General features: G+C 42.4%; 1 protein-coding gene across 19 annotated transcripts in view; it reads right to left on the minus strand.

Annotated features, from left to right (window-relative positions):
- LOC106581618 (LIM domain only protein 7) overlaps window positions 1–25,812 on the minus strand; it is a 115,588-nt gene that overhangs the window by 57,544 nt on the left and 32,232 nt on the right. For 9 of the 19 annotated variants that reach the window (XM_045704980.1, XM_045704979.1, XM_045704989.1 and 6 more), the window contains exon 2: window positions 6,460–6,892. In XM_045704980.1, the coding sequence (XP_045560936.1) occupies window positions 6,460–6,892 (433 nt within the window). Of the gene's footprint in view, window positions 1–6,459; window positions 6,893–7,931; window positions 8,116–8,897; window positions 8,917–24,477; window positions 24,570–25,812 lie in introns of those variants that run through there. The other 10 variants (XM_014163755.2, XM_014163753.2, XM_045704990.1 and 7 more) reach the window with 8 other exon arrangements.

Raw genomic sequence — 25,812 nt, forward strand, 5'->3', positions numbered from 1 at the left:
TTCTCCTGGGGTTTTGGTTTCCTTTTTATTGAAAGTGGTTATGTATCGCAGTTAAAGTATCCCCTTCCTTTGACCTGCTAGGAAGGTGTGTGTGTGTGTGTGTGTGTGTGTGTGTGTGTGTGTGTGTGTGTGTGTGTGTGTGTGTGTGTGTGTGTGTGTGTGTGTGTGTGTGTGTGTGTGTGTGTGTAACTGAAAACTCTACAGGAGTTTAATGTGTGAGGGAAATACATCCAGATGCCTCAGACACATTTTAAATCTCTCCTTGATTAGGTTCTGGGGGGAGATTATACAGTGCATTCGGAAAGTATTCAGACCCCTTGACTTTTTCCATGTTTTGTTACATTCCAACCTTATTCTAAAATTAAACCCCAAAAAGAAAAAAAATCCCTCAATCTACACACAATACCCTAATATTGACAAAGCAAAAACAGGTTTGTGAAATATCACATTTACGTAAGTATTCAGACCCTTTACACAATACTTTTTTGAAGAACCTTTGGTAGCGATTATAGCCTCAAGTCTTCTTGGATATGACGCTACAAGCTTGGCACACCTGTATTTTGGAAGTTTCTCCCATTCATCTGCAGATCCTCTCAAGCTCTGTCAGGTTGGATGGGGAGCGTCGCTGCACCACTATTTTCGATCGGGTTCAAGTCCAGGCTCTGGCTGGGCCACTCAAGGACATTCAGAGACTTATCCCATAGCCACTTCTGTGTTGTCTTGGCTGTGTGCTTAGGATCTTTGTCCTGTTGGAAGGTGAACCTTCACCCCCTGCCTGAGGTCCTGAGCACTCTGGAGCAGGTTTTCATCGAGGATATCTCTGTAGCTTGCTCCGTTCATTTTTCCCTCGATCCTGACTAGTCTCCCATTACCTGCCACTGAAAAACATCCCCACAGCATGATGCTGCCACCACCATGCTTCACCGTAAGGATGGTGCCAGGTGTCCCCCAGACGTGACGCTTGGCATTCAGGCAAAAGAGTTCAATCTTGGTTTCATCAGACCAGAGAATCTTGTTTCTCACGGTCTGAGAGTCCTTTAGGTGCCTTTTGGCAAACTCCAAGCGGGCAGTCATTTGCCTTTTACTGAGGAGTGCCTTCTGTCTGGCCAGTCTACCATAATGGCCTGATTGATGGAGTGCTGCAGAGATGGTTGTCCTTCTGGAAGGTTCTCCCATCTCCAAAGAGGAACTCTGAAGCTCTGTCAGAGTGACCATTGGGTTGTTGTTCACCTCCCTGACCATGGCCCTTCTCCCCCAATTGCTCAGTTTGGCTGGGCAGCCAACTCTAGGAAGAGTCTCGGTGGTTGCAAACCTCTTCCGTTTAAAAATGATGGAGGCCACTGTGTTCTTGGGGACCTTCAATGCTGCAGAAATGTTTTGGTACCCTTCCCCAGATCTGTGCCTGAACACAATCAGGTCTCGGAGCTTTATGGACAATTCCTTCGACATCATGGCTTGGTTTTTGCTCTGACATGCACTGTCAACTGTGGGACCTTATATAGACAGGTGTGTGCCTTTCCAAATCATGTCTAATCAATTGAATTTACCACAGGTGGACTCCAATCAAGTTGTAGAAACATGTCACGGATGATCAATGGAAACAGGATGCACCTGAGCTCAATTTCGAGTCTCATAGCAAAGGGTCTGAATACTTAGGTAAATAGGCTATTTTGGGATTTTATTTTTAATACATCTGCAAAACAAATTGCTTTGTCATTATGGTGTATTGTGTGTAGATTGATGAGGAAAAACATTTATTTAATCCCATCCAAGGGCTCTGAGTACTTTCCAAATGCACTGTATAATTTATCAGTAAAGATACTAACAAGACCAAGGATGTCTCCACCCCCCCTAAATGGAAACCCTCAGCCAAAACATGGGTCAAATGTCCCCTCCCCTTCCGAAATTCAAAAGATGCAACACCTGCGAAATCATGATTTGTCCAAATGATCAGTGATGAAAAAATCTGCACGACGGAAACAAAGTTCCTTGTTAGTTGTCCCACAGTCTGTTGACAGACGCCATGATGCCATCCTTTGTTACGCGTCTGTCCATGGGAGATTAGATTGAGTCAATAGCTTGAGTTATAAACTCAGCAAAAAAGAAATGTCCTCTCACTGTCAACTGCGTTTATTTTCAGCAAATTTAAATATTTGTATGAACATAAGAGTCAACACCTGAGACATAAACTGAACAAGTTCCACAGACATGACTAACAGAAATGGAATAATGTGTCACTGAACAACGGAGGGATCAAAATCAAAAGTAAAAGTCAGTATCTGGTGTGGCCACCAGCTGCATTAAGTACTGCAGTGCATCTCCTCCTCATGGACTGCACCAGATTTGCCAGTTCTTGCTGTGAGATGTTACCCCACTCTTCCACTAAGGAACCTGCACGTTCCCGGACATTTCTGGGGGGAATGGCCCTAGCCCTCACCCTCCGATCCAACAGGTCCCAGACGTGCTCAATGGGATTGAGATCCGGGCTCTTCGCTGGCCATGGCAGAACACTGACATTCCTGTCTGCAGGAAATCACGCACAGAACGAGCAGTATGGCTGGTTGCATTGTCATGCTGGAGGGTCATGTCAGGATGAGCTTGCAGGAAGGGTACCACATGAGGGAGGAGGATGTGTTCCCTGTAACGCACAGTGTTGAGATTGCCTGCAATGACAACAAGCTCAGTCCGATGATGCTGTGACACACCACCCCAGACCATGACGGACCCTCCACCTCCAAATCGATCCCGCTGCAGAGTACAGGCATCGGTGTAACGCTCATTCCTTCGATAATAATCGCGATTTCAACCATCACCCCTGGTGAGACAAAACCGTGACTCGTCAGTGAAGAGCACTTTTTGCCAGTCCTGTCTGGTCCAGCGACGGTGGGTTTGTGCCCATAGGCAACGTTGTTGCCAGTGATGTCTGGTGAGGACCTGCCTTACAACAGGCCTACAAGCCCTCAGTCCAGCCTCTCTCAGCCTATTGCGGACAGTCTGAGCACTGACGGAGGATTGTGCATTCCTGGTGTAACTCTGGCAGTTGTTGTTGCCATCCTGTACCTGTCCCGCAGGTGTGATGTTCAGATGTTCCGATCCTGTGCAGGTGTTGTTACACGTGGCCTGCCACTGCGAGGACGATCAGCTGTCTGTCCTGTCTCCCTGTTGCGCTGTCTTAGGCGTCTCACAGTACAGACATTGCAATTTATTGCTCTGGCCTTGCAGCATGCCTAAGGCACGTTCACGCAGATGAGCAGGGACCCTGGGCATCTTTCTTTTGATGTTTTTCAGAATCAGTAGAAATATTGAGCTGGGGGTCCGAGGCGTAGCGTTGGCCAGACGAGCGGTTCTTGCACACCCGGGTCTTCAGCATAGCCAGTGGAAGGCCAGGGTGCGCCTGGCAAACATGTTGTCGTTCTCCAGGTCAGGGAGGATGCTCACCAGGGACTCGTCCAATGGGTCGGGGGGTTTTCACGCCTCAGGAGGGCACGCTTCTTGCATTTGACCAGCCGGGGCACCAAGGTGCGGTCAATCCTGGGGAGTACCACCGGGGAGTACTCAAGGTACGGGATGTTGGTGGGTTTCAGTTTAGGGGGCTGGTAGGGGGCAGTGTGTAGTGGCTGAGTGTTGTAAGTACTGGAGGGAGGGGGGGGGGCAGTAGTAGAGAGAAGATAGATCGAAAGAAAAAAGGAAGGTTATGTTGGATTTAAAATAGGGCTCCATCAAACAGGGGCCCTTTTAATAGTATTCAGAAGCAGCTTATTCATATTGTAAGTGTTTGGCAAACACAGTACTATGGCTGTGTCCGAACACCAATACTTCCCAGGTGGCTTGTTTGGTTCATTGGAAGTTGTGTGAACGTAAGTATTTGGTTTACCATTGGTTCTGCGAACAAAGCCATATGTTTCCTGACCATTAAAACCATTAAAAGTTAATTAAACGTTCTGAGAAGGGAAGTGTACATTTCACCTGTTCTGTTCTGTTCTTTTATGTATAATAACCATAGGACAACCACACTCTCACAAAGCTCAAAGAAACATATGGTTTCCAGAACATTATGTGCAAACTGGATTACGTCCTCAGTATGGATGAGTAGTATGTTGATACTTGTTGCTTACTGAATATATTTTTACTAAACAGTACGTTCTAAATAGAATGTAGTACGATTAGGACACAGTTTAAGTAAGTAGTAGGCATGCCATATTTCAGACACGGCCAGTATCTTAACATATGTACTGATGCAAATTGGACTAAACAGCAAGATAGCAAAGCGATTATTCCTCAGTATAATATAACTGGTATAACTCTAAAAACAAACTGCTCTTCAAGGTATGGAAGAACAATGTTATTAGCTTAGCTTTGTAGTACTGTATCGCTGTTAGTACGTGAGAGAGGACAGCCAATCAAAAGTCCTGCCCTTTTAAGGCAAAGCTCTAAAACAATCTAGAGTGCTCCTGTGATGTTACAATCAATCGAAAAGCTGTGTCGACCTTTGACCGGCAGCGTGGTGGCTAGTGTGGGTGGAGCCTTCAGGTGCATGGGGGAGAGAGGGGGGAGGTGCCGGAAGGGGGCGGGGCTGAGGAGCGCCAGCGACTGACATGCAGTCTACCTGACTTCATTCGGCTACAGCCCCGGGGAGAGGAGAGGGTTTAGAAAAGAGAGAGAGTGGGGAGAAGAGAGGTCAGACAGGTGGAATCAACACAGTGAAGTAGTGTAAAAGTAGAGTAAAGCAGTGCAGACCCAACTAATCAATCAAATCAAAGTTTTATGAATGAGGATGGAATCACATGCATTAACCAACAAAAAAAGACTAACGGGAATCACTGGAAACTGTTGTGATAGAGTGATAAAGTAATGTAAGCATGGGCTGTGCCATTAAAAATAGTGGAGGGAAGAAAGAGTAAGGAAATGTCTGTTTTGTAAATGTTGACATTGTATGTACTAATGTTTTATATCATATTTGTTATGTACAGTATGAACATCTGAATGGAATGCAAGTGCTTTAAATGATGTGGTTTGGGGTATAATGATGACACCCCCCCCCCATCAGTGTGTCCACAGGCCTGAAGTCCTGGATTTTCTTGGACCAGCATCTCCTTTGTGACCCCAGTTCCATCTTCTGCACGTATGCATCCTCCTCGGGTGTCCTGTACATGGGTAGGAACCCATCATATAACCCGTTGGCGGGTGGTTTGGGGGAAGCACCCACTTTGCAGGCGTACAGGTCATCCTGAACAGGTTCGGCGTACCCCACATCACTGAGGGTGGGGGGATCGCATCAGGTGTCATTGATCCACAGCTGCTTGAGAAAAAGACCAGCCAATCGGAGTGGAAAGGGCTTTTGGTGTTATGGTGTTTGGAACATCCTTGAGTACATAGCACCCAATCTCCTCAGACACATGAGGAGCAAAAGCTTTGTTGTTTTCAAATAAATGTAATCTGATATTTCGGATGGCAAGTCACTCAGTCACAGCAAATACAAATGCAAGAGGAACGAGCAAATAAAACTAAAGAAAACAATAAAAGAAAACAAAAGTTATATCAAATCAAAATCGGCCGGCAAGTTAAGACCAAGGTGGTTCTAGAAAACCATGCAAACTGAAGATCTCTTTTGTTCTCTCATTCTTTCTTTCTCCCGCACTCGTTCATCTGGCAGACGTAACAGAAGAAGCACTCTCTCTTTCTCTCATTCTTGTCAGACAGGCATAAAAGCTCTCTCTCTCTCTCTTATTCTCTCTCTCTTGGTCAGACAGTTATCAGAGAGGCAGGTCACTGAGGCAGGTCACCGTCTTCCGTGGTGGGGTGTTCGTGTTCACTGTGACCATTGGCCAGGTCCCTCCTCTCACCAATGAAACTCCTCATCCCCCTCCTCCTAACCCCACGGAATTCCCAGCCTCTACAGGGCTGACGGGTTGGGTGAAGTTGGTGGGCTGGGGAGGGGCTAGGCCGTCCAGAACGAGGTCGGGGTCCGGCCACTCGGGGTCCGACTCGTCGTCACTGCCACTCTCGCACCTGTACGCCCACTGCAGGGAATTCTGGGATATGCATCCGTTGTTGGTTGAAATCGGGCCTTATCCCACTGAGGTCAGTGTTCTGTGGTCAGCCGTGACAGGAGGATATGATGGTACAGTGCACATACACAGTACTCACTATCCAATGCAAAGCAGCAGTTTTCTTCACGGTGAAAGAAGACAAGCTGGCATATAAAGCTAGCTTAGCTTGTGCTGCAATGACGAGTCATAACGATCTAAGAAACTGGGTGGGATATTTTGGCTCGGTACCATTTCGATTTAACAATTCACCTGAATTTAACTGAAATAAAATGGAATTGAGCCCCGTCCCTCTGGATAATTTAACCATTGAGAGATCTGAAAGGATATGCTAGAGCAGCACCTGCGGTCAAAGATTAGAGGCAGCTGATTTCTGGTGTATAGGCTACAGATGTGTGTATGACTCTGCTACCTGGTGAAGGTGCCATCTTCCTCCGTGTACATGGGGCTGGCCCAGCTCCGGCGGCTGTCCTCATGGCGCTCGGCCCGCTTCTTGCGGAGCGGCGCTGGCACATAGGCCGCTGGCTTGTCCTTGGTGGGCAGGAACTGGTTGAACTGCGTGGTCGTTTTAGGCTCGATGACCAGCGAGCGGCGGTAGTGCAGTGAATCCTTGTTACTGTCTGCCGCCATCCTGAAGACTGAGTCCGTCTCCGCGTCACTCCCAGAACCTAGGGGAGGAGAGGTGGGGGATGAGGAGATAGAAGAAAAAGGGGTAAAATTGAGGTGTGAGGTGAAGGAAGAGGGGAGGGGAAGGACAGTGGAGATTAGAGGGGCAGGAAAGAGTAAGAGGGAGGGCTCTGAGAGAGGGGAGAGAAGAGGTGAAAGCCAGAATAGACAAGTGGAGACTGGAAAGGGAGGTGAGGGGAATGGAAGGTGGGAGGAGGGAGGAAAAGGCAGTGGAGAGCAGAGAATGGAAGAGGGTAGAGTTCAGAGGTCGGTCCAGGAGGAGAGACGAGGAGAGAAAAGGAAAAGGTCGGAAGAGTAGAAGTCTAGTTAGTGTTGTTTGTGATATAATTGTCTGGCAGATAAAATAGGGAATCTGGTCAGCTCTATACTTAAAGGGACACTTTGGGATTTTGGCAATGAGGCCCTTTATCTACGTCCTTAAAGTCAGATGAACTCATGCTAACATTGGCTCACAAAACTTCCTATAGCTTCCCTCATACTAGACACAGAGGCATAAAAACAATATCTACAAGTCCATCTGACTCTGAACCTTTCACCTCACTGAACACCTCACTAAAATTCTGAACCTTTCACCTCACTGAACACACCCCAGTACCAGGATAGCGGGGGTGGGGCACATTGCTTTGGGAACAGAGGCCTATTACCCCCTCCTTGCTTAATTTACAGGCTGGTGTGGAAGCATCTGGAATGTATCTCTGGCCTGTCTCACAGTGGGAGCCAAGTCTCTCTCTAATTTCTGACTGAAACGCTAAACTAGTCCACCCACTGTCAAATGCCAACAAAGACCTGGTATCAGTAAAATCTACATGCTCAGTGTGAACTTCACAGATTACCTCAGATAGTCCAAAATAAACAAATAGATACCCGCCCTTGAAATACCATCACGTTAACGCAATCACTACCATTCAAGATTTCAGACTAAGATCTAGAGGCTAAAGGTATACTGCTAAGAGCCTAAAACATAGCATAAAAAGTAAAACCAAAACACACTCAAGTCCTGTCCGACTGGGGTGCGTGATCATTGAGATTGATGTGTGTGCGTGCGTATGTGCGTGTGTGTAGAAGCATAACAAAGTAGAACCAAACACACACAACTCGAGTCCTGCCCGATTGAGATTGACATGTGTGTGTCAGTCTGTCTGTGAGTGAGTGAGTGAGTGAGTGAGTGAGTGAGTGAGTGAGCGTATTTGTCCATACCCTCACTGCTGCTTTGAGCGTGTTGTCAGGGATCTGCTGTGTGGTCTAGAACACTGTATCCTCCTCCTCTCAGTAAAGGTAATATATCCTCTCTCCCACTATACCAGCTGTCTCTGAAACCACTGTCTCTTTCTCTAAATCTTCTGCTGCTGCTGGCTCTCTGGCCGGATGATTCCTCAAGTGCCTGCAATACACACACACACACACGAACAAACACAATCGTGAGCTCACACTCTGAAAGAAAGAGTGATGTGTCTTTCAGTCATTTAACTTCTTAGGGTTATCCTCCCCGGGCACATGATATCACACACAAATAATTGATTCCCATTCAAAATCCTATTTTCCCAAACCCTAAACCTATCCCTAACCATAACTCTAACCTTTACACCAACCCCCTAACTGTAATTCTGACGGTAATTCTAACCCTAACCCAAAATAGCCTTTTTCCTTGTGGGATCCGGCAAAATGTCCCCAGTTGTCCCTGTTCTACTATCCTTGTGAGGACCTCTGGTCTCAACAAGGATAGTAACCCCCCCCCCCCATAAAAACACACGTACCCCCATGACACAAACACTTGTAGAGTTCGAGTTAGTTTCTTAAACCCTTCTCCAGACCAGAGAATGCATTGAATATTTCCCTAAATTACTGAACACACACAGCCATCTCACCCATCACACACTTCTGATGACCCCTAACTGTTTCCCCAGTCAGTCATGCAAGCACAGCCAATAAGCCATGCTTTGTGTGATGATGACGACAATGATAACTGTTTACAGTCTAAAGGGCTTAGCATAAGAACACAAACAAGGCCTTCCCAGCTAACATAAAACGTTCCCACAACTTTAGAGAACCTTCCCTTAAGAGTCTCATTAGGTCATTAACTAATGATTTCAGAGGAATGTTCCCATGACGTGCACGGAATGTTTCCAAGAGACCATTCCCTTAATAATGTCAAGTAGATCTTACCCAGAACGTGGTTACCGTGCTCTAGATACTTTTCATGGGAACGTTGCAAGAACATTCAGGTGTCCAGTTTTCTGTGGGTTAGGAAAATATTCCATCAACGTCCCACCAAGCATACACAGAATATGGTTGCCAAGTTCTCAGAACATAAGATATGAATGTTCTAGACAAGTGACATGTTGCAAGAACATTAACGTGTCTAGTTGTCTGTGGGTGAGGAGAATATTCCATCAACATTCCACCAAACAAACACAGAACATGGTTGCCATGTTCTCCAAATTAAGATATTAACGTTCTAGACACGTTTCATGGGAATAACATTTCTGTGTATCAGTTGTCAGGACGTCACCTGATGGTCCCAAAGAAACGTTCTCCAAAACAAGTAGTTTAATTGCACATCACGCCTTGTTACTTTTGCCAAGCCCATCAAGGCCCTAATCAGTGAACCACTGATCCATTCACAGCTCTTTTTGTCTGTTGGCAAGGTTAGGAATACTCACACACACAATGCTTTTAACATAGTGTTTTCAACTTACATATTTGACACACTTTGACATGCAGTGCAATCAGAAAGTATTCACACACCTTTCCACAGAGGGGTCATATTAGTGTGTAGCCCAAACTGTTCGGAGGCTACAGACAGAAGTTGGCAGATCGGCTGTACCGACTTCAGATGAGTCCCAAGATGCTTGTGGTCCAGAAGTGCGACATCGGCCAATGGATTGAGAAGCATCCAATGCAACAAAACAGACATCTCTAGATTAAACAGACATTTAGCATTTGTATTATGCTAATTCTATTTTTGTGGGGGAGCAGACATCGACTCTAAGGTTAACCAATAGCTACCCGGACTATCCGCATTGACCCTTTTTGCACCACGCTGCTGCTGTTTATTATCTGTCACTTTAATTATCCACTGACTGTACAAAACATTAGGAACATCTTTCCATGACAGACTGACCAGGTGAAAGCTATGATCCCTTATTAATGTTACTTGTTAAATCCACTTCAAATCAGTGAAGGGGAGGAGAAAGGTTAAAGAAGGATTTATACGCCTTAAGACAACTGAGACATGGACTGTGTATTTGTGCCAGTTAGAAGGTGAATGGGCAAGACAAAAGATTTAAGTGCATTTGAATGGGGTATGGTAGTTGGTGCCAGGCGCATCGGTTTGAGTGTGTCAAGAATTGCAACGCTTCTGGGTTTTTCACGCACAACAGTTTTCTGTGTGTATCAAGAATGGTCCACCACCCAAAGGACATCCAGCCAACTTTTGTATTAGTATTTATTAAGGATCCCCATTCGCTGCTGCCAAGGTAGCAGCTACACTTCCTGGGGTCCAGCAACATTAAGGCAGTTATATACAATTTAAAATATTACATTACATTCCATAACACTTTTCACATTAAGTGTGTTTCCTCAGGCCACTACTCTACTACCAACTAACTACAATACAAAATCACAGACACCTCGGTGCATTCTTACAAAAACAAGTAGTGATGAAGTCAATCTCTCCTCCACTTTGAGCCAGGAGAGCATATTATTGATATTAGCTCTCTGTGCACATCCAAGGGCCAGTCGTGCTGCCCTGTTCTGAACCAATTGCAATTTTCCTAAGTCCTTTTTTATTGCACTTTACCACACGACAGAACAGTAGTCCAGGTGCGACAAAAAAAAAGGGCCTGTAGGACCTGCCTTGTTGACAGTGCTGTCAAGAAGGCAGAGCAGCTCCTTGGCATGGACATACATCTTCCCATCTTAGTTACTGTTGTATCAATGTGTTTTGACCATGACAGTTTACAATCCAGGATAACTCCAAGCAGTTTAGTCACCTCAACTTGCTCAATTTCCACATTATTTATTACAAGACTTCATTTAGGTTTAGGGTTTAGTGAATGATTTGTCCCAAATATTTAGGACAAACGTATTCCTTGCCACCAACTCAAACTAACTGCAACTCTTTGTTAAATGTCGCAGTTATTTCAATCGCAGTAGTAGCTGACATGTAGCGTTGAGTCATCTGCATACATAGACACACTGGCCTTACTCAAAGGCAGTGGCATGTCGTTAGTAAAGATTGAAAAAAGTAAGGGGCCTAGACAGCTGCCCTGGGGAATTCCTGATGCTACCTAGATTATGTTGGAGAGGCTTCCATTAAAGAACACCCTCTGTGTTCTGTTAGACAGGTAACTCTTTATCCACATTAGAGCAGGGGGTGTAAAGCCATAAAACATAAGTTTTGCCAGTAGCAGACTATGATCGATAATATCAAAAGCCGCACTGAAGTCTAACAAAACAGCCCCCACAAATCTTGTTATCATCAATTTCTCTCAGCCAATCATCAGTCATTTGTGTAAGTGCTGTGCTTGTTGAATGTCCTTCTCTACAAGCATGCTGAAAGTTTGTTGTCATATTGTTTACTGTGAAATAGCATTGTATCTTGTCAAAAAACATTTTTCCAAAAGTTTACTAAGGGTTGGTAACAGGCTGATTGGTCGGCTACTTGAGCCAGTAAAAGAGGCTTTACTATTCTTAGGTAACTTTTGCTTCCCTCCAGGCTTGGGGGCATCCACATTCTAGTAGGCTTAAATTCAAAATATGGCAAATAGGAGTGGCAATATCGTCCGCTATTATCCTCAGTAATTTTCCATCCAAGTTGTGAGACCCCAGGGTCATTGTTGAAAAAAATATTGCTGTTTATCACCTCTTCCACACTCACTTTAAATAATTAAAAATTACAGTGCTTGTCTTTCATAATTTTATCAGTTATACTTGGATGTGTAGTGTCAGTGTTTGTTGCTGGCATGTCATGCCTAAGTTTACTAATCTTACCAATAAAACAAATTATTAAAGTAATTGGCAATATCAGTGGGCTTTGTGATGAATGAGCCATCTGATTCAATGAATGATGGAGCCGAGTTTGCCTTTTTGCCCAAAAATGTATTTAAAGGTGCTGCAAAGCTTTTTATGCATCTTTATTTCATAGCATAGTTTCTTCATTATAGTCAGTTTAGTCACATTATTTCTGAATTTGCAGTACGTTTGCCAATCGGTTGTGCAGCCAGACTTATTTGCCATTCCTTTTGCCCCGTCCCTTTCAACCATACCATTTTCTATTTCCTCATCAATCCAAGGGGTTTTAACAGTTTTTACAGTCATTTTCTTAAATGGGGCTATGCTTATTAGTAACTGGAATAAGCAATTTCATAAATGTCAAGTGCAGCGTCTGGTTGCTCCTCATTACACACCACTGACCAACAAATATTCTTTATATCAACATAGGAATCATTACAAAATTTGTGTGACCTTGTATACACTATATTAGGTCCAGCCTTTGGAACTTTGGTTTTCCTAGATATGGCTATATTGTGATAACTATATCTGAAGAATTTGGATACTGCTTTAAAGCACATTGTTGCACCATTAGTAAAGATGTGATCAATACATGTTGATGATTTCATTCCTGTGCTGTTTGTAACTACCCTGGTAGGTTGATTGATAACCTGAACCAGGTTTCAGGCACTGGTTACAGTTTGAAGCTTTTTCTTGAGTGGGCACCTTGATGCAAGCCAGTCAATATTTAAAAATCACCCAAAGAAATATACCTCTGTTGATATCACATACATTATCAAGCATTTCACACATCATCCATATACTGAATGTTAGCACTTGGTGGTCTATAGCAGCTTCCCACAAGAATGGGCTTTAGGTGAGGCAGATGAACCTGTAGCCACTCTGACAATTAATCCACACATAAAACGGTCAGCCAAATCATTTCTAGTCATCTCTCCTCCTTCCAGGCTTTTTCTTCTTTGGACTTTATATGGCGATTGGCAACTAACTTTCATAATAAGGTGCATTACCACAACCGACATGTTAATCTATCAATCACCCATGTGGGTATAAGCAATGAGTAGATGGCTCGTGGGTATATACTTCTAAAAGCCAATGAGGAGATGGGTGAGGCAGGACTTGCATCGCGTTCTGCGTCACCAATAGAAGCAACTTCTATTTTCGTGCTTGGCAATGCAGACGCTCATTGGCACGCGCGAGCAGTATGGGTGCAATGATTGAATAACATGTAGGTGTACATTTATTTTGCAGCGCACGCGATGCGAGCGGTGTGGTCAGCAAGTTAGGCAAAACAAAAACTCCTTAGTCCTTGCCGATGACAAGCATACCCATAACATAATGCAGCCACCACCATGCTTGAAAATATGAAGAGTGGTACAAAGTGATGTGTGTGTTGGATTTGCCCCAAACATAACGCTTTGTTTTAAGGACATAAGTTCATTTCTTTGCTATTTTTGTTGCCATTTTACTAGTGCCTTATTGCAAACTGCATGCATGTTTTGGAATGTTTTATTCTGTACAGGCTTCCCTTTCACTATGTAATTTAGGTTAGTATGGTGGAGTAATTACAATGTTGTTGTTCCATCCTCAGTTTCCTCCTATCACAGCCATTAAACGTTTAAAGTCACCATTGGCCTCATGGTGAAATCCCTGAGTGGTTAACTTCCTCTCCGGCAACTGAGTTAGAAGGATGCCTATATCTTTTTGTAGTGACTAGGTGTATTGATACACCATCCAAAGTGCAATTAATAACTTCATGTTCAAATGGATATTCAAAGTCAGCTTTGTTTTGTACCCATCTACCAATTTGTGCAATTCTTTGCGAGGCATTGGCAAACCTCCCTGGTCTTTGTGGTTGAATCTGGGTTTGAAATGCACTGCTTCTTGTATGTGTGGGGTACAGAGCTGAGGTAGTCATTCAAAAATCATATTAAACACTATTATTGCATACAAATTGAGTCCATGCATGAACTTATTTAGGCTTACCATAACACAGGGGTTGAATACTTGACTGAAGACATTTCAGCTTTTCATGTTTTATTAATTTCAAAACATTTCTAAAAACATAATTCCACTTTGACAATATAGTCATTGACTCAAAATCTAAATGTAATCAATTTTAAATTCAGGCTGTGACAAAACAACATGTGGTCAAGAGGTTTGAAAACTTTTTGAAGGCACTGAATATATATTTTTAAAGCCTTGTCTCGTGCTAATGGAATTCATGCTGAAGGCTAACCATTTTCCAATAGGCTATCGTAAAGCAGAAAATCTAAGAAGTATGGCAGCTGTGTTGCCCCTTAATTTTGAGTTAATCGAGGAAAAATATAATTTTAGACAAATAAAAACTCTGCAAAGGCAGCATTGATCTCTTCGCCCAGGGAAGAAGTGACTACGGGATGCTGGCCTTCTAGGCAAAGTTGCAAAGAAAAAGCCATATCTCAGACTGGCAAATAGAAATAAAATATTAAGACGGGCAAAAGAACACAGACACTGGAGAGAGGAACTATGCCTAAAAGGCCAGCATCCCAGAGTCGCCTCTTCACTGTTGACATCGAGACTGGTTTTTGAGGGTACTATTTAATGAAGCTGCCAGTTGAGGACTTGTGAGGCGTCTGTTTCTCAAACTAGACACTCTAATGTACTTGTCCTCTTGCTCAGTTGTGCACCAAGGCCTCCCACTCCTCTTTCTATTCTGGTTAGAGCCAGTTTGCGCTGTTCTGTGAAGGGAGTAGTACACATCGTTGTACGAGATCTTCAGTTTCTTGGCAATTTCTCACATGGAATAGCCTTCAGAACAAGAATAGACTAACGAGTTTCAGAAGAAAGGTCTTTGTTTCTGGCCATTTTGAGCCTGTAATCAAACCCACAGATGCTGATGCTCCAGATACTCAACTAGTCTAAGGCCAGTTTTATTGCTACTTTAATCAGGACAACAGTTTTCAGCTGTGCTAACATAATTGCAAAAGGGTTTTCTAAATGATCAATTAACCTTTTAAAATAATAAAATTGGGTTAGCTAACAACGTGCCATTGGAATACAGGAGTGATGGTTGCTGATAATGGGCCTCTGTATACAGTGAGGGAAAAAAGTACTTGATCCCCTGCTGATTTTGTACGTTTGCCCACTGATAAAGAAATGATCAGTCTATAATTTTAATGGTAGGTTTATTTGAACAGTGAGAGACAAAATAACAACAACAAAAAATCCAGAAAAACGCATGTCAAAAATGTTATAAATTGATTTGCATTTTAATGAGGGAAATAAGTATTTGACCCCCTTTCAATCAGAAAGATTTCTGGCTCCCAGGTGTCTTTTATACAGGTAACGAGCTGAGACTGGAAGCACACTCTTAAAGGGAGTGCTCCTAATCTCAGTTTGTTACCTGTATAAAAGACACCTATTCACAGAAGCAACAAAAAAATCAGATTCCAAACTCTCCAACATGGCCAAGACCAAAGAGCTCTCCAAGGATGTCAGGGATAAGATTGTAGACCTACACAAGGCTGGAATGGGCTACAAGACCATCGCCAAGCAGCTTGGTGAGAAGGTGACAACAGTTGGTGCGATTATTCTCAAAAATCTGTGGAGGGAGCTGAAGGGTCGAGTTGCCAAACGTCAGCCTCGAAACCTTAATGACTTGGAGAAGATCTGCAAAGAGAAGTGGGACAAAATCCCTCCTGAGATGTGTGCAAATCCGGTGGCCAACTACAAGAAACGTCTGACGTCTGTGATTGCCAACAAGGGTTTTGCCACCAAGTACTAAGTAATGTTTTGCAGAGGGGTCAAATACTTATTTCCCTCATTAAAATGCAAACAAATTTATAACATTTTTGACATGCGTTTTTCTGGATTTTTTGGTTGTTATTCTGTCTCTCACTGTTCAAATAAACCTACCATTAAAATGATAGATTAATCATTTCTTTGTCAGTGGGCAAACGTCTAAAATCAGCAGGGGATCAAATACTTTTTTCCCTCACTGTAAGTTGAAAACACTTTTTGGGGGGGAGAACATTTCTTTGGGACCATCAGGCGATGTCCGGACAACTGATAACAATATTCTTGTTACGTTCCCATGAAACGTGTCTAGAACATTCATATCTTACATTCAGAGAACATTGCAACTATGTTCTGTGTATGTTTGGTGGGAGATTAATGGAATATTCTCTTAACCCACAGAAAACTGGACACATGAATATTCTTGCAACCACCCATAAAACACATTTAGAACATTAATGTTGTATAGTCTAAGAACATTGTAACCATGTTCTAGATAAGTTCTGGTTGACATTAAGGGAATGTTCTCCTAACTTTAACACCAAAACATGATAAAAAGTTTCTCAGAACATTTTTGCTAACATAGATGGAATGTTCCCCTAACTAATGGAAAACTGGACACTCAAACATTAGGTAAACATTACGGGTAACATTACAAAAACATTCTCTCTCTCCCTAGAATTGTTAGCTGGGTAACCGTCACTGTTGACTGTTGTTTATCATAAAAATCGTATGGTATAGAGCGTATTTGCAGGGGTTGAATATGCTTGGTAAATCTAACTATAAACAAACCAAACTGTCAAATTCAACATTGTGCCTTCCACCCCCTCTGTCGTGACAAACACAAGTCCATGAATGTGCGCACACAGAGACCAACACACTTCCATACATGTACCAAGTGACCTATGCACTCCTGAAGTAAAGAAGATTAAAATAGCTGAGTCAGGAGAATGGATCAGTTATGTTATGGTTTTAGTGCTGACTGTCAAGTATTCTGAGGTCCCTAAACCAATGGGCTTAACACATAGCTAACATACCAGGAAGGATGTAGACATGTGTTGGCCAGTGGGTGTAAAAGAGGATTTCATTCATACGATTCCTAGTTAGGCTGATTACTCAAACCATTACAGGGGAGCACACATAACATAAAAACTGTAGGTTGAATAAAGAACAGGTACATCAGGTCAGCGGTCCATTCTAATTCAATCTCATGAATCTCATGAACTGAAATTCCAATTAAAGTATTGAAAAATCCTCATTGAAACTAAAAGGCACCTTTCCATTTTTAATGTTAATTCTCTTCCTGAATTGACCGAATTGAAATGGATGGACCCCAAACTTGTCTAGACCACTGTAGTAGAGTGAGGCAGATTTACATTTAATAGTGCTAATACTGTACTTGGCCCTGGTCTTGCAAACTCCTATGGTTAAACACGTTAACAAGACAGTACAAACAGATCTGTGACCAGGCTATAAATACTGTACCCATAGAAACATAATTACTAGAAGGGACAAACAGTAATGGAATGGGTTATATAGAGTATAATAGAGTGGATGATTATAAAATAATAGAACGTTAACCTAGGCTAGCAGAGCACACAGTAAGGTTATTTATTTACCTTGGATAGCGCTGCTATGTCCAGTAGTCCTTCGAAGGCCTTGAGGTTTAATAAGGATAAAGCTATTTGTAATACATTGAGATGCTACGTACTGATGTTAATGTGATAGAATTATATTTCTGTACCAAGCTTAACTCAGTCATCGGCACGCCCCCAGGGACACAGACAGGACCAGGTGTCATGTGACATGTTCACTATAAAACCATAGCCTGATCTACTTTCTTCAGACCCGGCCTCCACTCCATTGCGAGTTGGCCAATAGGTTTGACCATCCAAGTACTCTACTGAAAGTGAACTATACCACGTGGTTAACTTTTAGACTATCGATACCGACAGAATAAGAACAAGTCTTTGATATTAATTATTAGTCTGCAGCTAAGTAAATTATATCATTGAACGCGAAGACCAACGAAACATCCATTCTATGATGACATTAATGAATGTCGCTTTGAAAGATCCATTCTAACCGAGAGAGAGAGAGAGAGAGAGAGAGAACTCTCCAACCGAACGACGCTCCAACAAGGATCCCAACGACACACTGAGCGTAAATATATATTGATTGCAATTGTTCTCGAATGAGTGAGCGTTCATGTGCAAAGGATTAGCATATCAATTGTTAATATTAATGAACTCTGTAGGGTCTTCTCAGCTGCCCTTTATGACCCATTGTTCGACAAGACACCAGTCATGCCTGTTTAGACCACTAGGGCACATTACTCTACCAATTCTTTGTGATGATAATTACTGTTTGTATACTTTATGTGAATTACTTAGTTTAGTAAATAAATGATTTTAAGACAATTGATGTATGGATGATTTTAGTAAAGACTGGGTTCGTGCAGATACAACAATTTACGACGTTTGGAATGAGACTGGACGCGAGGTAAAATACACGATTTAAACCAGAAGATAATCGGCCTATACTATAATAGAATATAATATATAATGTTATAATATAGGAAAGTTATATTAGGAAAATTATAACTTTGTAATCTGAATATTTTCCTTGGTGCCCCGATCTCCTAGTTAATTACAATTAAACGATTAATCAGTTTAATCGCGTGATAATAATTACAGGGAGTTAATTGATAAACATGTCTTCAGTTTAATGGTACCCCAAAGACACGACACTTAATACAAACATTATAATTATAATGTACGTATAGTTTCTTTAAAGGAGCAATGCCAATTCTGTAATATTTTTCTACAACAGAATAAAGAGCATATTACTATGAGAGTATTTGCTTCTTTTCAAATATGTTGAGTGTTTGATTGAGCCTGCCTGGAGTGCCAGTTGGGCGGGGTTTGAACTTGTGTGGCTAAAGTATTTGAAAGAAAACATACTGTGTGAATCCAGGTAAACAGTTCAAAACAGTATGACGTTCAGTTCTATATTGATAAGAACACACTTACAGTACATTCTAGCAGCACACTAAATAGACTGTATATAGTGTGGACTGTTAGGATGGATCATGATAAGATTTCTGTATAGTAATGACCAGCAGAGTTGTCGTAAGGTCATACTGGCCCCTGTGAACACTAGTGTCCAGCTCTTTGCTTTCCTGCCTCATCCAGAACCCTTTGATACACCACTGTTTGTTTGTGTGCACTGACCTGACCTAAACCCCTTGTTAACATGTAGGGCTTTCAACTAATACAGTTGTATTAGTTGTATTGTACAGATGTGACGCTTGGCATTCAGGCCAAAGAGTTCAATCTTGGTTTCATCAGACCAGAGAATCTTGTTTCTCATGGTTTGAGAGTATTTAGGTGCCTTTTGGCAAACTCCAAGCAGGCTGTCATGTGCCTTTTACTGAGGAGTGACTTCCATCTGGCCACTACAATAAAGGCCTGATTGGTGGAGTGGTTGTTCTTCTGGAAGGTCCATCGGGTGCTTGGTCACCTCCCTGACCAAGGCCCTTCTCTCCTGATTACTCAGTTTGGTCAGGCGGCCAGCTCTAGGAAGAGTCTTGGTAGTTCCAAACTTCTTCCATTTAAGAATGATGGAGGCCACTGTGTTCTTGGGGACCTTCAGTGCTGTAGAAATGTTTTCGTACCCTTCCTCTGATCTGTTCCTCGACACAATCCTGTCTCAGAGCTCTACAGACAATTCCTTCGACTTCATGGCTTGGTTTTTGCTCTGACATGCACTGTCAACTGTGGGACTTTATATAGACAGGTGTGTGCCTTTCCAAATCATGTCCAATCAATTGAATTTACCACAGATGGACTCCAATCAAGTTGTAGAAAGATCAAGGATGATCAATGGAAACAGGATGCACCTGAGCTCAATTTCGAATCTCATAGAAAAGGGTCTGAATACTTATGTACATAAGGTTTTTCAGTTTTTATTAATTATTAATTAGCAAAAATGTCAAAAAACTGGTTTTGCTTTGTCATTATGGGGTATTGTGTATAGGTTGATGTATAGGTTATTTTTTAAATCTATTTTAGAATAAGGCTGTAACTTAACAAATATTTAGAGAAAGTGAAGGGGTCTGAATACTTTCCGAATGCACTGTATGTATGACTACTAGGGCCAGGCAATGCAGTTATATCTCCCGCAACCTTTTACAGACATAGAACACAGCTATTGTCAATAGCGATCATTGATAACTTTTCAGAAAATTAAATAAAAGACGCAGCATCAGGTATGTACGTTTTCAGACAGTAGAATTCTGCTCCTACGTAAAATGTTCTGTATTTTTTCCCTGACAACAATAAACGTTGCTGACTGATGTGCTGCAGTGTTGTTTTTTATGCAGTTTTTATGGTATGGTAGCTAGATGTGTTTTATTTCTACTAAATGTCAGGGTACTTAATAAACTTTAAAGTACTCTGTTAGGAGAGAGTGGTCTGCGCGCAGGCAGCAGGCAAGCAGAAAGCGCGCAGCAGCTCAAGATTATTTGATTGATTGTTCTGATTGCCTAGTGATGGACTTTAGTCCTGCTTCAGAAGTAAAATACCAGTTCGTATCACCAGAGGTTTTGTGTCGGCATTTAAACAAAAAAACGTAGTGTAGCCTACCCTACCAGAAAAACAACATTCCTTAGCCGAGGCGCTTTCAAGGGGCCACATTCCATTATGTCTGAAAACCGTAATCAATGCAGGCTACCAGTAGCCTACTGTAGGACATCGGTCCCATGGACAGGATAGGATATTATACACTCAAGAGACCTAAAACTGAACACACATGACTAGCAAAGAGACCGAGCAGGCAGAGCAGGCAGGCCAACGCGAGGGAGAAGAAGGCAGAAGCGTGCTCATGTTTTGGTAATCTGTATCTCACAATGTCTTGTCTTGCATGCCTTGCAAATTCCCCATGTAGCATGAAGTTTGCCTCTTCCTCTCTGGTTTTATTTGAATTACACAACTCCCCAAGCCTTTATAGCCTTCCGGCTGTAATACGGAAAATAATGTTTCGCGATAAACTTGGATTTTAATTAAGTGGGGGAAAAAAAAATATGTTTTTCAGTTAAGGATTTTTCTTAACATTAAGGATTCCAACTTCGTTTTAATGTTCACACCCTTACTTACAACCTTGCTGAACTGGATAGCATTCATTTTGGTGGTGTTGACAAATCGGGGACAAATCTTTGACAATAACTTATCAACATGGACATAGCCCCCTCCTGTGAGTCAAATGCTACAACCTCTTCTTAGTTGTACAACTTTTCAAACCTCCACACTCCGAGATAGATGAAGAGGTCTTAGACAAACCAAATCAACCACGAGCCTGTCACATCCTTCCTAGTTCGACTGCCAATGGGAATGGAAGAGGAAGTCTGACAGTAATTTCTTGTGTGGTTACGTCCGAGACACAACTGGAGCCCTCTGACAGAGGCCCTACCTGCACCAGTATATACCATACAGGTTCACATTGGCTGTAAATCTGATAGGCTGATGGCTATGGGAGTTACAAGTAAAAGAGCTGATCTTTCAGAAACACTGTGTACATGAATGTATGTGACTGTTTTGAATGGGGCTCATTCAGTGGATGGGTACCGCGCCACCTTCTTAGCTCTTCACAGTCTCCTTTTGGCTAATTTATTGTGACTTCATTCCATTTGATTTCTAAAGATGTAGATACTCACACAGGCTAAGCACACACACATTTTGAATAGGTGTAAGACAAATCATGGCAAAAAAACAACAAAAGGATCTTGCAAAAAATGGCCAACTTCTGCCATTGCTCCGTGCTTAACTACCTGTATACAATGGCCTTCTGTGTATGTCCATCAGCAACACTGTACCAGAGATGAAACTATAATCAGAACATGGATGGAACTAACACCCACCCAGGAGGAGCACCACCATCATGGCCACACCCATAACATACCAACGACCCATTTGTTCACTCACCCATGACAAGCCCTGCAGTGTGTCAATGCCATCACGCACTGACAATGGATGGGTAAGTCTGCCATTCCTGATGAGTGATGCCTCAACACTGAACACACTGACCACACCTACCTAAACACCACGTTGTACTGAAAGTACACCATCCCAAAATAAAAATACCAAAGCCTTAAATTAATGGGTGTGCACAGCAGTGCAGTCAGCACAACTGCAAAAATAAAGTTCACCCGTCTTTCTGCATGATTGATTGATTGATTCAGCAAGGGCATGGAATGTTTTCTCTCTGCATTCTTTATCAGTGAATAACCCACATTTATACGTACACATAACACCTTGTCACCCAGTATCAATGAAGCATTATGAAAAATTAGAAGGAAATGTCAGATCAGTCTGGCATCAGCTTTTGGAGGTGACACACACACATACACACACACACATACATATATACATACATACACAGACACATATATATATACATACATACATACATACATACATACATACATACATACATACATACATACATATGAGAAAGGGATTGTGTAACACTTAATCAGACACTACAGCCACTGTTGGTGAGTGAGAGGAGAAGCGGGGCGGGCAAACAGGGTGAGGCTGGCATTTCTCTCTCCAGGACGGGAGCACAAATATAGCCCTTGTGTTGTGTTGCCCCGTTGCCGTTTACAGCCAGGGCCGTAACCATGGAGAAGAGAGAGGACTTTATTGGCTGTTCACCATCACTCCTCGTTCCGTTTCACAATTTCTTCACAGTTCACACATGGCTGCATAGAGGACAGACAGTTTGAGCGGTCCTGTGATGAAACCAAACCAATACAGTGCGAGTTTGTCACACAGACACATCATAAATGCAAACAGAGTGACAGTTCCAGACTTGTCATTGTGGAGGTAAAACCACCAAACAAACGCTGTTTCTTTCTGCCTACCAGGGAAATGCTGAAATGTCAATTACACTTATACAGGACCTCCTCGAATATGAGATGGTGTATGTCAATGGGTTAATACTGTCATGAAAATGTAAAATAAATCAATGTTAATGGCATATTTGTGCAACATTCCTTTTCCGCTTGATTTTGTTTAGTTAAAGTAAACTTTAATATCCAGCCGTCAATCATTCGTGAGGATTGTAGTCTGACAAAAAGGCACTCCACCCTGTAAATCAGACAGTTTGCTTGATCAACTGTGGCAGAGAGTATTACATAATCATATGCTATCGTGCCACATTGCCACTCCTCTAGCTAATTGTCTGGTGACAGTCGTTTAAATCCCTCAGGGGCAAAAGATTTTTGTACTCTACCTCCCTCAGAATCCTCTGTGCAGTTCTGTTTTTGGGCTGTGAAGTAAACACCCCATGTCAATAATTTGCTAAACCAAAAGGCCAACAGCAGAGGGACTTTGGACCAGAAATGTAGTCTGCCTCTCAGACACAGAAAGGAAGTAGACAGGCCACAAAGTTAAACATAAGCAGGGCTAAATACACCATATTTAAGCTGCAGGTAGTATTTTGGGAATTTTTATTAAGTACACTCCTCAGGAGCACCAGTGTGTCCTTGACACTGAATCCATCATTAATGTTACTGATTGCTTAGAATGTGCACAGACCGGGGTAGTTTACACTAGGGCGAAACCATTTTCTACCTTAACTCCAACAAATGAAAAAGGATCAGAAAACCAGTTAGTATATGGTGTGACCACCATTTGCCTCATGCAGCAGGACATCTCCTTCGCATAGTTGATCAGGCTGCTGATTGTGGCCTGTGGAATGTTGTCCCACTCCTCTCCAATGGCACGTTGCTGGATATTGGCGGGAACTGGAACACGCTGTCTTACACGTCGATCCAGAGCATCCCAAACATGCTCAATGGGTGATATGTCTGAGTATGCAGGCCATGGAAGAACTGAGACATTTTTAGCTTCCAGGAATTGTGTACAGATCCTTGTGACATTGAGCTGTGCATTATCATGCTGAAACATGACGTGATGGCGGCGGACGAATGACACGGCAATGGGCCTCAGGATCTTGTCACGGTATCTCTGTGTATTCAAATTGCCAAATCGATAAAATGCAATTGTGTTCGTTGTCTGCCTGCCCATACTATAACCCCATCACCACCATGGGGCGGTGGTTCACAACATTGACATCAGCAAACTGCTTGCCCACATGACGCCATACACAGTGTCAGGTCAAGATCCTGGTGAGGATGACGAGCACGCAGATTAGACGGTTTCTGACAGTTTGTGCAGAAATTCTTCAGTTGTGCAAACCCACAGTTTCATCAGAAGTCTGAGTGGCTGGTCTCAGATGAACCTGCAGGTGAAGAGGCTGGCGTGGTTACATGTGGTCTGTGGTTGTTAGCCAGTTGGCCAAATTCTCTAAAACAACATTGATGAAGCTTATGGTAGTGAAATGAACATTTGATTCTGAATTTATATTTTTGTTTTCTATAGAATATTTTCTACATGTCACATGCAACCTCATGTTTTCATAAGGAATGTTTTATCAGTCCGTATCCTCAACCCAACAGCTTTTTCATGACATATGGCAATTTTCATCCAAGGTATGTGCACTTTTGACAGACTTATCAGTGGTTAGGTTACGTAAGGCTGGGTAATAGAGACGTATACACCAGCCAGCAGTAGTGCTGAGAGATGTGCTTTTTGAGATCAGTTCAATAAAAAAATAATCACGGTTGAAAAAATTTTTTTTCATGAAATGCATTAGGAAATAATGCCATTAAAATTATAGCTTTTTAATCGGAATTCCAAAGCCCATAACCCATAATGTCAAAGTGGAATCATGTTTTTCGAAATTTTTACAAATGAATTAATAATGAGAAGCTGAAATGTCTTGGGTCAATAAGTATTCAGCCCCTTTGTTATAGCAAGCCTAAACAAGTTCAGGAGTAAAAATAGATGGATTTTCAGAAAATCACATCGGGCTGAACAACGCCATTTACCTGTTTATTTGGGTCCCCATTAGCTTTTGTAGAAGCAGCGGCTACTCTTCCCGGGTTCCACAAAATCCACAACGAGTAACAAAATACATACACTGAAAGACAAGAACATTTACAAAAATAAAAAATAAAAAAATAAACACAAATAAATAAACAATAGAACAAAATAAACTACTGCCAGTTGGGGAACCCTGTTACAGTATGACCGGGAGAGGTAGATGAGGCCAAATGTAAGATTAGAGCCATTTTGATAGATGTGTGGCAGAAGCGGAGTGAAAGCGAGCCCAAGGGCCAGCATTTAAAGGTCAGATTAGGAAGGAAGAGGTGGTGTTTGCTCTGTTGCGCCTATGACATCTGGTTGGCAAGCACGTGAATGGTTTGTGTATGGAATGTATGGTTGATGAAACAGTGAAGCATGTGTTGATGTATTGTTGTAAGTACCGGTATGTTGGAGAGGGAAATATTGATGTGTAGGGTTGCTGAAGTTGGACGGGGATGGGTGGGGGTTGGAAGGGATTTGGGTTATGGGTAGGATTTGTTAGAAGTTAGTAGGGCTCTTATTTTCTTAGTAGTACAGGATTAGGTAGGAGGGTTTAGTTTTTCTTAATGTTTGGTTCTTTAATCATTTAGTCAGTAAGCTGTTGGCAACACACTCCAGTACAGTAGGTGGCAGCATTCACCTCTAACGTTTGTTTGTGGCTGCCATAATACCAGAAGAACAAGACGACCACCAGGAGAGGTTTTGCCATAGACATAAGAATAAATAGAACGGGCCTGGAAGCTCTAACACTGGTAATTGGCTCGTAAAGCCATTGGTACAATCCCAATGGTGGCCTGGTATTGTGTGATGCAATAATTTCCATGGTATTTTGGAATGTCCTATAAACTGATGCTGGATTGCCATGGGAATGTAGAATGTTCAGTAAAATGATGCTAACTGATGTGGTTCATGCAATGGCATGTGTATGGGATAATCAAGGTGGGGCTATGCGTTCTATGGAAAATAATCAAAGATGTGGAAGGTGTGTTCCACTCAGAGTATGTGAGTGGAGTTGAGCGGTCAGAAATCCCGCTCATGTTTAAGGGGATGTGGTGGCACACTGCTCTGGAGCTCCACCTCCTTTCCAACTGCTCCACTAAAAAGCGTTTCTCACTCACAGGAAAAAAAACCTGCCACTCCAAATTTGCTCCATTTATTAAAATCACCATTTAACCAACACCCATTTATTTTTGTGACTACCTGGACCTACAATTTGGTTTTGAAACCAAGCCATATGATTTGAATGAAAAGTATTTTAATAAACATGAAAAGGTGACTAAAGAAGCGCTCATCATCTG

This window comes from Salmo salar, chromosome ssa21, assembly GCF_905237065.1.
Source record: "Salmo salar chromosome ssa21, Ssal_v3.1, whole genome shotgun sequence".
Taxonomy (NCBI): Eukaryota; Metazoa; Chordata; class Actinopteri; order Salmoniformes; family Salmonidae; genus Salmo; species Salmo salar.